Source organism: Anomaloglossus baeobatrachus, chromosome 3 (genome assembly GCF_048569485.1).
Source record: "Anomaloglossus baeobatrachus isolate aAnoBae1 chromosome 3, aAnoBae1.hap1, whole genome shotgun sequence".
Taxonomy (NCBI): Eukaryota; Metazoa; Chordata; class Amphibia; order Anura; family Aromobatidae; genus Anomaloglossus; species Anomaloglossus baeobatrachus.
The window spans coordinates 18,917,006-18,930,182 of NC_134355.1; the positions used below are offsets into that span (position 1 = coordinate 18,917,006).

General features: G+C 43.9%; 1 protein-coding gene across 4 annotated transcripts in view; it reads left to right on the forward strand.

Moving 5' to 3' along the window:
- The window catches only part of PLB1 (phospholipase B1), a 170,954-nt gene that overhangs the window by 39,302 nt on the left and 118,475 nt on the right, over positions 1 to 13,177 (forward strand). For all 4 annotated transcript variants that reach the window (XM_075339033.1, XM_075339034.1, XM_075339035.1 and 1 more), the window contains exons 10-12: positions 3,429 to 3,491; positions 4,196 to 4,278; positions 6,282 to 6,348. In XM_075339033.1, the coding sequence (XP_075195148.1) occupies positions 3,429 to 3,491; positions 4,196 to 4,278; positions 6,282 to 6,348 (213 nt within the window). The remainder of the gene's footprint in view (positions 1 to 3,428; positions 3,492 to 4,195; positions 4,279 to 6,281; positions 6,349 to 13,177) is intronic.

Sequence of the window (13,177 nt, forward strand, 5' to 3'; positions counted from 1 at the left end):
CCCCATTAACCCAGAATTCTTGTCTGATTTAATAGGAAGAGGGGAATAAGCTGTTGTCAGACATTTATCTTCCCTGAGAACAAAATGATTGGACATGTTAACGTAGAATAGGTCCGACCTTTTTTTCCCCAACACCTACCAATAGCTCATATGATATGAATACTGTGCTCAGACATATGAGACACCCAGAAATGACCTGGGGTGCTAATTTTTCCCATTATTCAGTGCCCAGACATATGAGGCACCCAGAAATAACCTGGGGTGCTAATTGTCCCCCATTATCCGGTGCCCAGATATATGAGGCACCCAGAAATGACCTGGGGTGCTAATTGTCCCCCATTATCCGGTGCCCAAATATATGAGGCACCCAGAAATGACCTGGGGTGCGAATTTTCCCCCATTCCCCCATCCCCCATCCCCGTGTCCAGATATATGTATGTGTAATTTCTCCCCATCATATCTGGTGCCCAGACATATGAGGCACCCAGAAATGAACTGGGGTGCTAATCTGGGGTACTAATTTTCCCCAAATTATCTGTACCCAGACATATGAGGCACCCAAAAATGACCTGGGGTGATCATTTCCCCCCATTGTCCGGTGCCCAGACATATGAGGCACCCAGAAATGACCTGGGGTGCTAATTGTTCCCCTAAATATCTGGAGCTAGTAATGTTACAAAACTTTGAATAAGATAAGCCCCCGTCCTATAACGTGATCTATTGTATCGGGGACATATTTTTCTATATCATCAATCCTGGAAGGGAACAGAACAATTTCCAAACCGTCGCTGAAGTTTTCTGTTTTGCTACTATTAATGTCAGAGCAGAGATAATGGAGACATAAACCAAATCTGAGCCGAGTCCCCATGATGGATCTGTTAATATATCGGCATCCACAGAACACGCAGATAACATCAGAGGTATTAACAAAGCTGAGAGGGACTAGTCCTGACAAATCACAGGGAAATGAGTCAAAGTGATAAAACGTCGTCTATATATCTGCGATCGAGTGACTGGAGGCTCCAATGTGTCTCAGGGATCTCAGCCTCCAACTGTAGGTCAAAGATGAGGAGGAAAACTATTAGAGGCCATCACTACTGATATCATAGACGTTGTCACCCAGAAATCCCAGATTAGTAGATAATTCTTCTTTTTAATAATCCCCTGACTAGTCTGTGCTGATTCATTTTAGAGCTACATTTTTATGATACTGAGCTCTAAATTCCCTACATAGATTTAAAGATTCATGAAAAATATGATCTGCCTGCAGCCACCACTAGGGGGAGTCAGGAGTTTACGGTACACAGTATGCATTGAGCACCGGAGCTCCATCTAGTGGTGGCTGCAAAGCTTTGAGCTCTTTAATAATATACGTATTATACAACAAATTTTGTATCAAGTGGATAACTTCAGATATAGTGACAAAGCTGAAAGGGGCTAATCCTAACAAGTGGCAGAAAGATGAGACTATGAGGTACCCAGAAATTACCTGGGGTGCTAATTTTCCCCAAATTATTTAGTGCCCAGACATATGAGACACCCAGAAATGACCTGGGATGCTAATTGTCCACAAATTATCTAGTGCCCAGACATATAAGGCACCCAGAAATAACCTGGGGTGCTAATGTTACCCCCATTATCTGGTGCCCAGACATATGAGGCACCCAGAAATGATCTGGGATGCTAATTATTCCCAGATTATCTGATGCCTAGACATATGAGGCACCAAGAAAATGACTTGGGGTGCTAATGTTACCCCCATTATCTAGTGCCCAGACATATGAGCCACCCAGAAATGACCTGTGGTGCTAATTTTTCCCAAATTATCTGGTGCCCAGACATATGAGGCACCCAGAAATGACCCGGATGCTAATTTTTCCCACATTATCTGGTGCCTAGACATATGAGGCACCCAGAAAATGACTTGGGGTGCTAATGTTACCCCCATTATCTAGGGCCCAGACATATGAGACATCCAGAAATGACCTGGGATACTAATTTCCCCCATTATCCGGTGCCCAGACATTTGAGACACCCAGAAATGACCTGGGATGCTAATTGTCCACAAATTATCTAGTGCCCAGACATATCAAGCACCCAGAAATGATCTGGGGTGCTAATGTTACCCCCATTATCTGGTGCCCAGACATATGAGGCACCCAGAAATGACCTGTGGTGCTAATTTTTCCCAAATTATCTGGTGCCTAGACATATGAGGCACCCAGAAAATGACTTGGGGTGCTAATGTTACCCCCATTATCTAGTGCCCAGACATATGAGGCACCCAGAAAATGACTTGGCGTGCTAATGTTACCCCCATTATCTAGTGCCTAGACATATGAGGCACCCAGAAAATGACTTGGCGTGCTAATGTTACCCCCATTATCTAGTGCCCAGACATATGAGGCACCCAGAAAATGATTTGGGGTGCTAATGTTACCCCCATTATCTGGTGCCTAGACATATGAGGCACCCAGAAAATGACTTGGCGTGCTAATGTTACCCCCATTATCTAGTGCCCAGACATATGAGGCACCCAGAAAATGATTTGGGGTGCTAATGTTACCCCCATTATCTAGTGCCCAGACATATGAGGCTCCCAGAAATGACCTGGGGTGCTAATTTCCCCCCATTATCCGGTGCCCAGACATATGAGACACCAAGAAATGACCTGGGGTGGTAATTTTCCCTCAAATATTTTTTGCTCAGACACACGAGGCACCCAGAAAAAAACTTGGGGTGCTAATGTTACCCCATTATCTAGTTATCTAGTGCCCAGACATATGAGGCACCCAGAAATAACCTGGGGTGCTAATTTCCCCCCATTATCAAGTGCCAAGACATATGAGGCACCCAGAAATGACCTGGGGTGCTAATTTAGCCCCAAAATTCAGATATAGTGACAAATCTGTGAGGGACTAATCCTAACAAATGGCAGAGAGATGAGACTATAGACCGCAGAGTGATAAAACGTCATCTATATATCTGCGGCCAAGTGTCTGCAGACTCGAAGATGTCTAAGGGATATTGGCATCTAATTTCAGGTCAAAGATGTTGGATGACAACTATTAAAAGCCACCATTATTGCTTATATTATGGGTTATCAAGCGTGAACAGTGACCTGGGCGCTTGGTGCTGAGAATTTGAACTGCCTGCAGCCACCACTAGGGGGAGTTAGGAGCTGACTGCGCACAATAAGCTTATAGCACTGGAGCTCCCTCTAGTGGTGGCTGCCTGCAGATAGATTTTTATCACATAAGTGTATAACTTCGCAGGGGATTTGGGGATCCGTAATCGAAAAACAAAATTTCAAGAACTATACAGATATTTAATAAATGTAATTCAGGATCTACTGAAGATTTTAAAATAAAATAATGGAATTTCCCTTTAAATTTATACTGATACATTTTCTTTTTCATTTCTTACAGGAAGATCGCACAGAAAACACCATAATAGAACTGACTGAGGCTCTGGACTATTTACATCAGCAGGTAAATGGTAGAAGGTCATATATTCACTATATGTATACACTGTACACTCACTGTATATACCTACTGGCGTTATCAATGTTACTTCCCACGCATCCGCCATTCCCCAGATAAATCCTTATAGATTTAGTTTTATCTTCTTATTTTATTGATAAATAAACATTACAGTATATTAATGAAAAAGTCAACTTCTGTTATGTGGAAACCATCAGTAAGCTGATGCTGGTGGAGCCGGGTTCTTATTTATTTAGCGTAAATTAGTAACATTATGTTCATATATATTTTTTGCAGAAAGCGCATTTAAACAGTTGGTTTCTCCAGTAATGTGGAAACCATCAGCAAGCTGCTGCTGACAGATCTGTTCTTTTTCATTATGTGCAGAATGGACCCTTTATAGAAATGGGGATTTCATCAGAATATTAACACTTTAATACCCATAAATATCTTCTGGAAATTGTTAACGATGCCTGAGTTCATCAGAGCATTTCAATGTAATAAGTCTCATGTAGTCACATCACATTCAGTAGGAAAAATAAAGCAGATGATACGTTTTCAGCTGTCAGCCTGCTTGCTGATGGTTTCCAGGTAGATGTCATTTCTACACAAGGTGAAAATGAACTGAAGATAATCTGGATTTTACATTTACATTAAACTACAATGTTTATATGGACTCATCTTTTTAACTTTTTCTTTTTTTGTCTCAAAAGCTCCCAAAAACATTCATCAGTCTGGTGGATTTGACGTGGGTGAGCGGCCTCCTTATGTCCCGGCCCGAGAACGCAGAGATCAGGTGGGTTATAGATCACCGGATCAATAGGAGGCCGGTCATAGATTTGTGTTTCAGATGCTGTCAATTTTCACAATATCCACTGACAATTCATAAATCACACCCTTTGTTTTCCTCAGAGATAAGCGGCGGCTGACCAGTGTGCAGCCGCTTATCACACATCCTCTATTTACACCATATTCACACTCAGCAGATCCAAAAGTTGTAATGCAAGTCACTATTTACGGGTAGTACAGACGGAAGAGTAGTCAGGAAACCGGGGTCTGGTAACAGGAGGACATGTATGGATACAGGGAGTACACAGAAGCGTAGTCAGGTCACAATCCGAGAGTCAGAATTCCAGGAAGACACAAAATAGATTCAGGGAGTAAACTGAGACGTGGTCAGGTAACAGTCTGAGATCTAAAGCCAGGAGGTCACGACAGGAACAGGCCGAGAGGAGTCAAAACAACAGTACAGGGTCAAGAAACAAAGATCAGAACACATGCAGAAACACAGGCCAACAGCACAACTGCAGAACCAGAATGTACGACTGGCGAGGTTCTGGGAGAGCATGCTCAGAAATGAAGCAGAGCAATTACCAGGAAGATGGAACACCTGAGTAATCAGCACCTCCCAGAACCAGCATGGAAGCCTGCGATGTCAATCAATCTGCCAGCTCAGTAGCTCAGGAAAACACAGCAGAGCTTCTCCTAATGTGCCAGATGCTCTGCACAGCGGAATCGTGTCACTGCCAGCTCAGTAGTCCAGGGAAGCGCAGCAGAGCATCTCCTAATGTGCAAGATGCTCTGCACAGAGGAATCATGTCACTGCCAGCTCAGTAGTCCAGGAAAGCACAACAGAGCATCTCCTAATGTGCAAGATGCTCTGCACAGAGGAAGCGTGTCACTGCCGGCTCAGTAGTCCAGGAAAGCACAACAGAGCATCTCCTAGTGTGCAAGATGCTCTCCACAGAGGAATCATGTCACTGCCAGCTCAGTAGTCCAGGAAAGCGCAGCAGAGCATCTCCTAATGTGCAAGATGCTCTGCACAGAGGAAGCGTGTCACTGCCGGCTCAGTAGTCCAGGAAAGCGCAGCAGAGCGTCTCCTAGTGTGCAAGATGCTCTGCACAGAGGAATTGTGTCACTTGGCAGCTCAGTAGCTCAGGAAAACACAGCAGAGCATCCCCTAGTGTGCCAGATGCTCTGCACAGAGGAATCATGTCACTGCCAGCTCAGTAGTCCAGGAAAGCACAGCAGAGCATCTCCTAGTGTGCCAGATGCTCTGCACAGCGGAATCGTGTCACTGCCAGCTCAGTAGTCCAGGAAAGCACAGCAGAGCATCTCCTAGTGTGCAAGATGCTCTGCACAGAGGAATCATGTCACTGCCAGCTCAGTAGCCCAGGAAAGCACAACAGAGCATCTCCTAATGTGCAAGATGCTCTGCACAGAGGAATCGTGTCACTGTCAGCTCAGTAGTCCAGGAAAGCGCAGCAGAGCGTCTCCTAGTGTGCAAGATGCTCTGCACAGAGGAATTGTGTCACTTGGCAGCTCAGTAGCTCAGGAAAACACAGCAGAGCATCCCCTAGTGTGCCAGATGCTCTGCACAGCGGAATCGTGTCACTGCCAGCTCAGTAGTCCAGGAAAGCACAGCAGAGCATCTCCTAGTGTGCAAGATGCTCTGCACAGAGGAATTGTGACAATAATACTTCATTTTCCATATAGAGGCGCTGCAGGGAAACTGCTGTTACATATTAGCATAGATGACAGCTGATCCCTTGCTTTCCAGCAGCTGGAGATAGTCTATGCTTTTGGGTATCTGTCATAAGCAATTGACCCCCCATATGATACAAACTTTAATAGGTAGAATTATGCACGCAGCTCCAGAGTGGAGAAAATTTTGGAAGTAAAAGACACTACTAAGAAATGTGATCAGCTTTCTTCATCTTGTATTTAATCTGCATCCCAGCTCTACTCTACACCCCCGGTGCCTGCCTGCTGATGGTTTCCTCATTTACTGTATTTCAGGAAGTCCTGCGCGTGCTTCAGTAATCCTTCAGACTTCAATAAGGCCATGTTCCGATTCTCCTTCCAGGTGAGACAAATGTCTGATTATATCAGAATGTGGCAGATAGTTCCGTCAGAGTTGTCATAGGGGCAGTCTGATCACAGCAGCTGCACACAGCTCTCCTGTCCTGATAGTTTGTTACAATGTATCAGTGGAGGTAACAAGCAGTGTAGGAATTGTGAAGACTGGATACAATTGTGAGAAGTGATCGGTCAGGACAAGAGTTTAGCGGCTAAGGCTTTGTGCACACACTGAGTATTTGGTAGCAGAAATTTCTGCCCCAAATCTATTTCTCCTGGCAGAAAAAAAACGTGAATTTTATCCACTTTTTTTATATATATTTTTTACATAAATTTTCCTTGCATTTTTCATGCACTTTGGGATGAAAAAACGCAGAAAGCATTGACTTGCTGCAGTTTATTTCTGCACCAAATTTGCAAGGGAAAAATAAGCAACGTGTGCGCAAAACGTCCGGATTCTCATTGACTTTGCTGGATGAGGAAAACTGCACTCAAAAATGCATAAAAAAAAAACAAACAAAAAAAAACAACAAAAAACGCAGTGTGTGAACACAACCTACAACTAAACATGAATGTTCCAGCTCACTAACGAGCTCCTAAAAGTGGCCGCACAGAGTAATGCTGGTGTTGAAATCTCACTGGTATCATTTAATGTGCTGGATATAGCGCTGCCAAGCTGTCCCTGACATCAAGCGTCAAAGTTAAGAAGGATGGGGCTGCTCGGTTTTCAGCATGCCCGCTCCAATTAAATTAGCCATTCAGTATATATCTAATTTTACACTCAAGATTCTCCTCCCAAATCCATGTTGTAAACCACCGCCCTTCTACCCATATCCTATCCTTTGACCGATCCACTATCGTGCTCTCTGGCTGCGCATTATCACAGATCTATCTAGAATTCCATCTCAGAGTTGGACCATCCCGCGGAGATAAAGCCTCCTCCGCCATTATCGCCCGCATCAGAGCCGCGATGAGTCAGGAACGGCTGCAGATAATATTAATTACCTTTATCTGAACATCTCCAGACAAAGTCCAGTGTCCTCCTGTAATCACTGCACGTTATGTAATGGTGGCGTGACACTGCACCTTGTGTGGAGGCCGGCAGAAGTGCCCTCGAATCACTGGGGCGCTCAATAAGGGGTCTACTGGTGGGACCACTGCAGAGGGACGACCACGTTCACTACCTATAGGAGTAGTGGCGGCACACGCTGTACTGCTCCGATTCACAGGACCAGTGGGGTCCTAGTCATCAGACCCCAGCAATCAATATCCCCCACTATTGGTGATCTATAATGCTACTTGGACAATACGTATATTTTTGACTAAAGGTTGGTAGAAAATGTTCTAAAAAATTCCAGATTCCTTCACTCTCAGTAAAAAACCATCTAATTATGCAGTAAATTTTAAAGTTTCACAAGATATTTCTAACCCTAATTACAGTTAGGATTAAGACTAGGTTTAGGGATAGGGCTAGATATAGTGATAGGGCTAGAATTAGTGATAGGGGTAGAGTTAGTGATATGGGTAGATTTAGGGATAGGGCTAGAGTTAGTGATATGGGTAGATTTAGGGATAGGGCTAGAGTTAGTGATAGGGTTAGGTTTAGGGAAAGGGATAGAATTAGTGATAGGGGTAGGTTTAGGGATAATGCTAGAGTTAGTGATAGGGGTAGGTTTAGGGATAGGGTTAGAGTTAGTGATAGGGGTAGGTTTTGGGATAAGGTTGGAGTTACTGATAGGGGTAGGTTTAGGGATAGGGCTATAGTTAGTGATAGGGGTAGGTTTAGGGATAGGGCTAGAGTTAGTGATAGGGGTAGGTTTAGGGATAGGGCTAGAGTTAGTGATAGGGTTAGGTTTAGGGAAAGGGATAGAATTAGTGATAGGGGTAGGTTTAGGGATAATGCTAGAGTTAGTGATAGGGGTAGGTTTAGGGATAGGGTTAGAGTTAGTGATAGGGGTAGGTTTTGGGATAAGGTTGGAGTTACTGATAGGGGTAGGTTTAGGGATAGGGCTATAGTTAGTGATAGGGGTAGGTTTAGGGATAGGGCTAGATATAGTGATAGGGCTAGAATTAGTGATAGGGGTAGAGTTAGTGATATGGGTAGATTTAGGGATAGGGCTAGAGTTAGTGATATGGGTAGATTTAGGGATAGGGCTAGAGTTAGTGATAGGGTTAGGTTTAGGGAAAGGGATAGAATTAGTGATAGGGGTAGGTTTAGGGATAATGCTAGAGTTAGTGATAGGGGTAGGTTTAGGGATAGGGTTAGAGTTAGTGATAGGGGTAGGTTTTGGGATAAGGTTGGAGTTACTGATAGGGGTAGGTTTAGGGATAGGGCTATAGTTAGTGATAGGGGTAGGTTTAGGGATAGGGCTAGAGTTAGTGATAGGGGTAGGTTTAGGGATAGGGCTAGAGTTAGTGATAGGGTTAGGTTTAGGGAAAGGGATAGAATTAGTGATAGGGGTAGGTTTAGGGATAATGCTAGAGTTAGTGATAGGGGTAGGTTTAGGGATAGGGTTAGAGTTAGTGATAGGGGTAGGTTTTGGGATAAGGTTGGAGTTACTGATAGGGGTAGGTTTAGGGATAGGGCTATAGTTAGTGATAGGGGTAGGTTTAGGGATAGGGCTAGAGTTAGTGATAGGGGTAGGTTTAGGGATAGGGCTAGATATAGTGATAGGGCTAGAATTAGTGATAGGGGTAGAGTTAGTGATATGGGTAGATTTAGGGATAGGGCTAGAGTTAGTGATATGGGTAGATTTAGGGATAGGGCTAGAGTTAGTGATAGGGTTAGGTTTAGGGAAAGGGATAGAATTAGTGATAGGGGTAGGTTTAGGGATAATGCTAGAGTTAGTGATAGGGGTAGGTTTAGGGATAGGGTTAGAGTTAGTGATAGGGGTAGGTTTTGGGATAAGGTTGGAGTTACTGATAGGGGTAGGTTTAGGGATAGGGCTATAGTTAGTGATAGGGGTAGGTTTAGGGATAGGGCTAGAGTTAGTGATAGGGGTAGGTTTAGGGATAGGGCTAGAGTTAGTGATAGGGTTAGGTTTAGGGAAAGGGATAGAATTAGTGATAGGGGTAGGTTTAGGGATAATGCTAGAGTTAGTGATGGGGGTAGGTTTAGGGATAGGGTTAGAGTTAGTGATAGGGTTAGGTTTAGGGAAAGGGATAGAATTAGTGATAGGGGTAGGTTTAGGGATAATGCTAGAGTTAGTGATAGGGGTAGGTTTAGGGATAGGGTTAGAGTTAGTGATAGGGGTAGGTTTTGGGATAAGGTTGGAGTTACTGATAGGGGTAGGTTTAGGGATAGGGCTATAGTTAGTGATAGGGGTAGGTTTAGGGATAGGGCTAGAGTTAGTGATAGGGGTAGGTTTAGGGATAGGGCTAGAGTTAGTGATAGGGTTAGGTTTAGGGAAAGGGATAGAATTAGTGATAGGGGTAGGTTTAGGGATAATGCTAGAGTTAGTGATAGGGGTAGGTTTAGGGATAGGGTTAGAGTTAGTGATAGGGGTAGGTTTTGGGATAAGGTTGGAGTTACTGATAGGGGTAGGTTTAGGGATAGGGCTATAGTTAGTGATAGGGGTAGGTTTAGGGATAGGGCTAGAGTTAGTGATAGGGGTAGGTTTAGGGATAGGGCTAGAGTTAGTGATAGGGTTAGGTTTAGGGAAAGGGATAGAATTAGTGATAGGGGTAGGTTTAGGGATAATGCTAGAGTTAGTGATAGGGGTAGGTTTAGGGATAGGGTTAGAGTTAGTGATAGGGGTAGGTTTTGGGATAAGGTTGGAGTTACTGATAGGGGTAGGTTTAGGGATAGGGCTATAGTTAGTGATAGGGGTAGGTTTAGGGATAGGGCTAGAGTTAGTGATAGGGGTAGGTTTAGGGATAGGGCTAGATATAGTGATAGGGCTAGAATTAGTGATAGGGGTAGAGTTAGTGATATGGGTAGATTTAGGGATAGGGCTAGAGTTAGTGATATGGGTAGATTTAGGGATAGGGCTAGAGTTAGTGATAGGGTTAGGTTTAGGGAAAGGGATAGAATTAGTGATAGGGGTAGGTTTAGGGATAATGCTAGAGTTAGTGATAGGGGTAGGTTTAGGGATAGGGTTAGAGTTAGTGATAGGGGTAGGTTTTGGGATAAGGTTGGAGTTACTGATAGGGGTAGGTTTAGGGATAGGGCTATAGTTAGTGATAGGGGTAGGTTTAGGGATAGGGCTAGAGTTAGTGATAGGGGTAGGTTTAGGGATAGGGCTAGAGTTAGTGATAGGGTTAGGTTTAGGGAAAGGGATAGAATTAGTGATAGGGGTAGGTTTAGGGATAATGCTAGAGTTAGTGATAGGGGTAGGTTTAGGGATAGGGTTAGAGTTAGTGATAGGGGTAGGTTTTGGGATAAGGTTGGAGTTACTGATAGGGGTAGGTTTAGGGATAGGGCTATAGTTAGTGATAGGGGTAGGTTTAGGGATAGGGCTAGAGTTAGTGATAGGGGTAGGTTTAGGGATAGGGCTAGATATAGTGATAGGGCTAGAATTAGTGATAGGGGTAGAGTTAGTGATATGGGTAGATTTAGGGATAGGGCTAGAGTTAGTGATATGGGTAGATTTAGGGATAGGGCTAGAGTTAGTGATAGGGTTAGGTTTAGGGAAAGGGATAGAATTAGTGATAGGGGTAGGTTTAGGGATAATGCTAGAGTTAGTGATAGGGGTAGGTTTAGGGATAGGGTTAGAGTTAGTGATAGGGGTAGGTTTTGGGATAAGGTTGGAGTTACTGATAGGGGTAGGTTTAGGGATAGGGCTATAGTTAGTGATAGGGGTAGGTTTAGGGATAGGGCTAGAGTTAGTGATAGGGGTAGGTTTAGGGATAGGGCTAGAGTTAGTGATAGGGGTAGGTTTAGGGATAAGGCTAGAGTTAGTGATAGGGGTAGGTTTAGGGATAACGCTAGCGTTAGTGATAGGGGTAGGTTTAGGGATAGGGTTAGAGTTAGTGATAGGGGTAGGTTTTGGGATAAGGTTGGAGTTACTGATAGGGGTAGGTTTAGGGATAGGGCTATAGTTAGTGATAGGGGTAGGTTTAGGGATAGGGCTAGAGTTAGTGATAGGGGTAGGTTTAGGGATAGGGCTAGATATAGTGATAGGGCTAGAATTAGTGATAGGGGTAGAGTTAGTGATATGGGTAGATTTAGGGATAGGGCTAGAGTTAGTGATATGGGTAGATTTAGGGATAGGGCTAGAGTTAGTGATAGGGTTAGGTTTAGGGAAAGGGATAGAATTAGTGATAGGGGTAGGTTTAGGGATAATGCTAGAGTTAGTGATAGGGGTAGGTTTAGGGATAGGGTTAGAGTTAGTGATAGGGGTAGGTTTTGGGATAAGGTTGGAGTTACTGATAGGGGTAGGTTTAGGGATAGGGCTATAGTTAGTGATAGGGGTAGGTTTAGGGATAGGGCTAGAGTTAGTGATAGGGGTAGGTTTAGGGATAGGGCTAGAGTTAGTGATAGGGTTAGGTTTAGGGAAAGGGATAGAATTAGTGATAGGGGTAGGTTTAGGGATAATGCTAGAGTTAGTGATAGGGGTAGGTTTAGGGATAGGGTTAGAGTTAGTGATAGGGGTAGGTTTTGGGATAAGGTTGGAGTTACTGATAGGGGTAGGTTTAGGGATAGGGCTATAGTTAGTGATAGGGGTAGGTTTAGGGATAGGGCTAGATATAGTGATAGGGCTAGAATTAGTGATAGGGGTAGAGTTAGTGATATGGGTAGATTTAGGGATAGGGCTAGAGTTAGTGATATGGGTAGATTTAGGGATAGGGCTAGAGTTAGTGATAGGGTTAGGTTTAGGGAAAGGGATAGAATTAGTGATAGGGGTAGGTTTAGGGATAATGCTAGAGTTAGTGATAGGGGTAGGTTTAGGGATAGGGTTAGAGTTAGTGATAGGGGTAGGTTTTGGGATAAGGTTGGAGTTACTGATAGGGGTAGGTTTAGGGATAGGGCTATAGTTAGTGATAGGGGTAGGTTTAGGGATAGGGCTAGAGTTAGTGATAGGGGTAGGTTTAGGGATAGGGCTAGAGTTAGTGATAGGGTTAGGTTTAGGGAAAGGGATAGAATTAGTGATAGGGGTAGGTTTAGGGATAATGCTAGAGTTAGTGATAGGGGTAGGTTTAGGGATAGGGTTAGAGTTAGTGATAGGGGTAGGTTTTGGGATAAGGTTGGAGTTACTGATAGGGGTAGGTTTAGGGATAGGGCTATAGTTAGTGATAGGGGTAGGTTTAGGGATAGGGCTAGAGTTAGTGATAGGGGTAGGTTTAGGGATAGGGCTAGATATAGTGATAGGGCTAGAATTAGTGATAGGGGTAGAGTTAGTGATATGGGTAGATTTAGGGATAGGGCTAGAGTTAGTGATATGGGTAGATTTAGGGATAGGGCTAGAGTTAGTGATAGGGTTAGGTTTAGGGAAAGGGATAGAATTAGTGATAGGGGTAGGTTTAGGGATAATGCTAGAGTTAGTGATAGGGGTAGGTTTAGGGATAGGGTTAGAGTTAGTGATAGGGGTAGGTTTTGGGATAAGGTTGGAGTTACTGATAGGGGTAGGTTTAGGGATAGGGCTATAGTTAGTGATAGGGGTAGGTTTAGGGATAGGGCTAGAGTTAGTGATAGGGGTAGGTTTAGGGATAGGGCTAGAGTTAGTGATAGGGTTAGGTTTAGGGAAAGGGATAGAATTAGTGATAGGGGTAGGTTTAGGGATAATGCTAGAGTTAGTGATGGGGGTAGGTTTAGGGATAGGGTTAGAGTTAGTGATAGGGTTAGGTTTAGGGAAAGGGATAGAATTAGTGATAGGGGTAGGTTTAGGGATAATGCT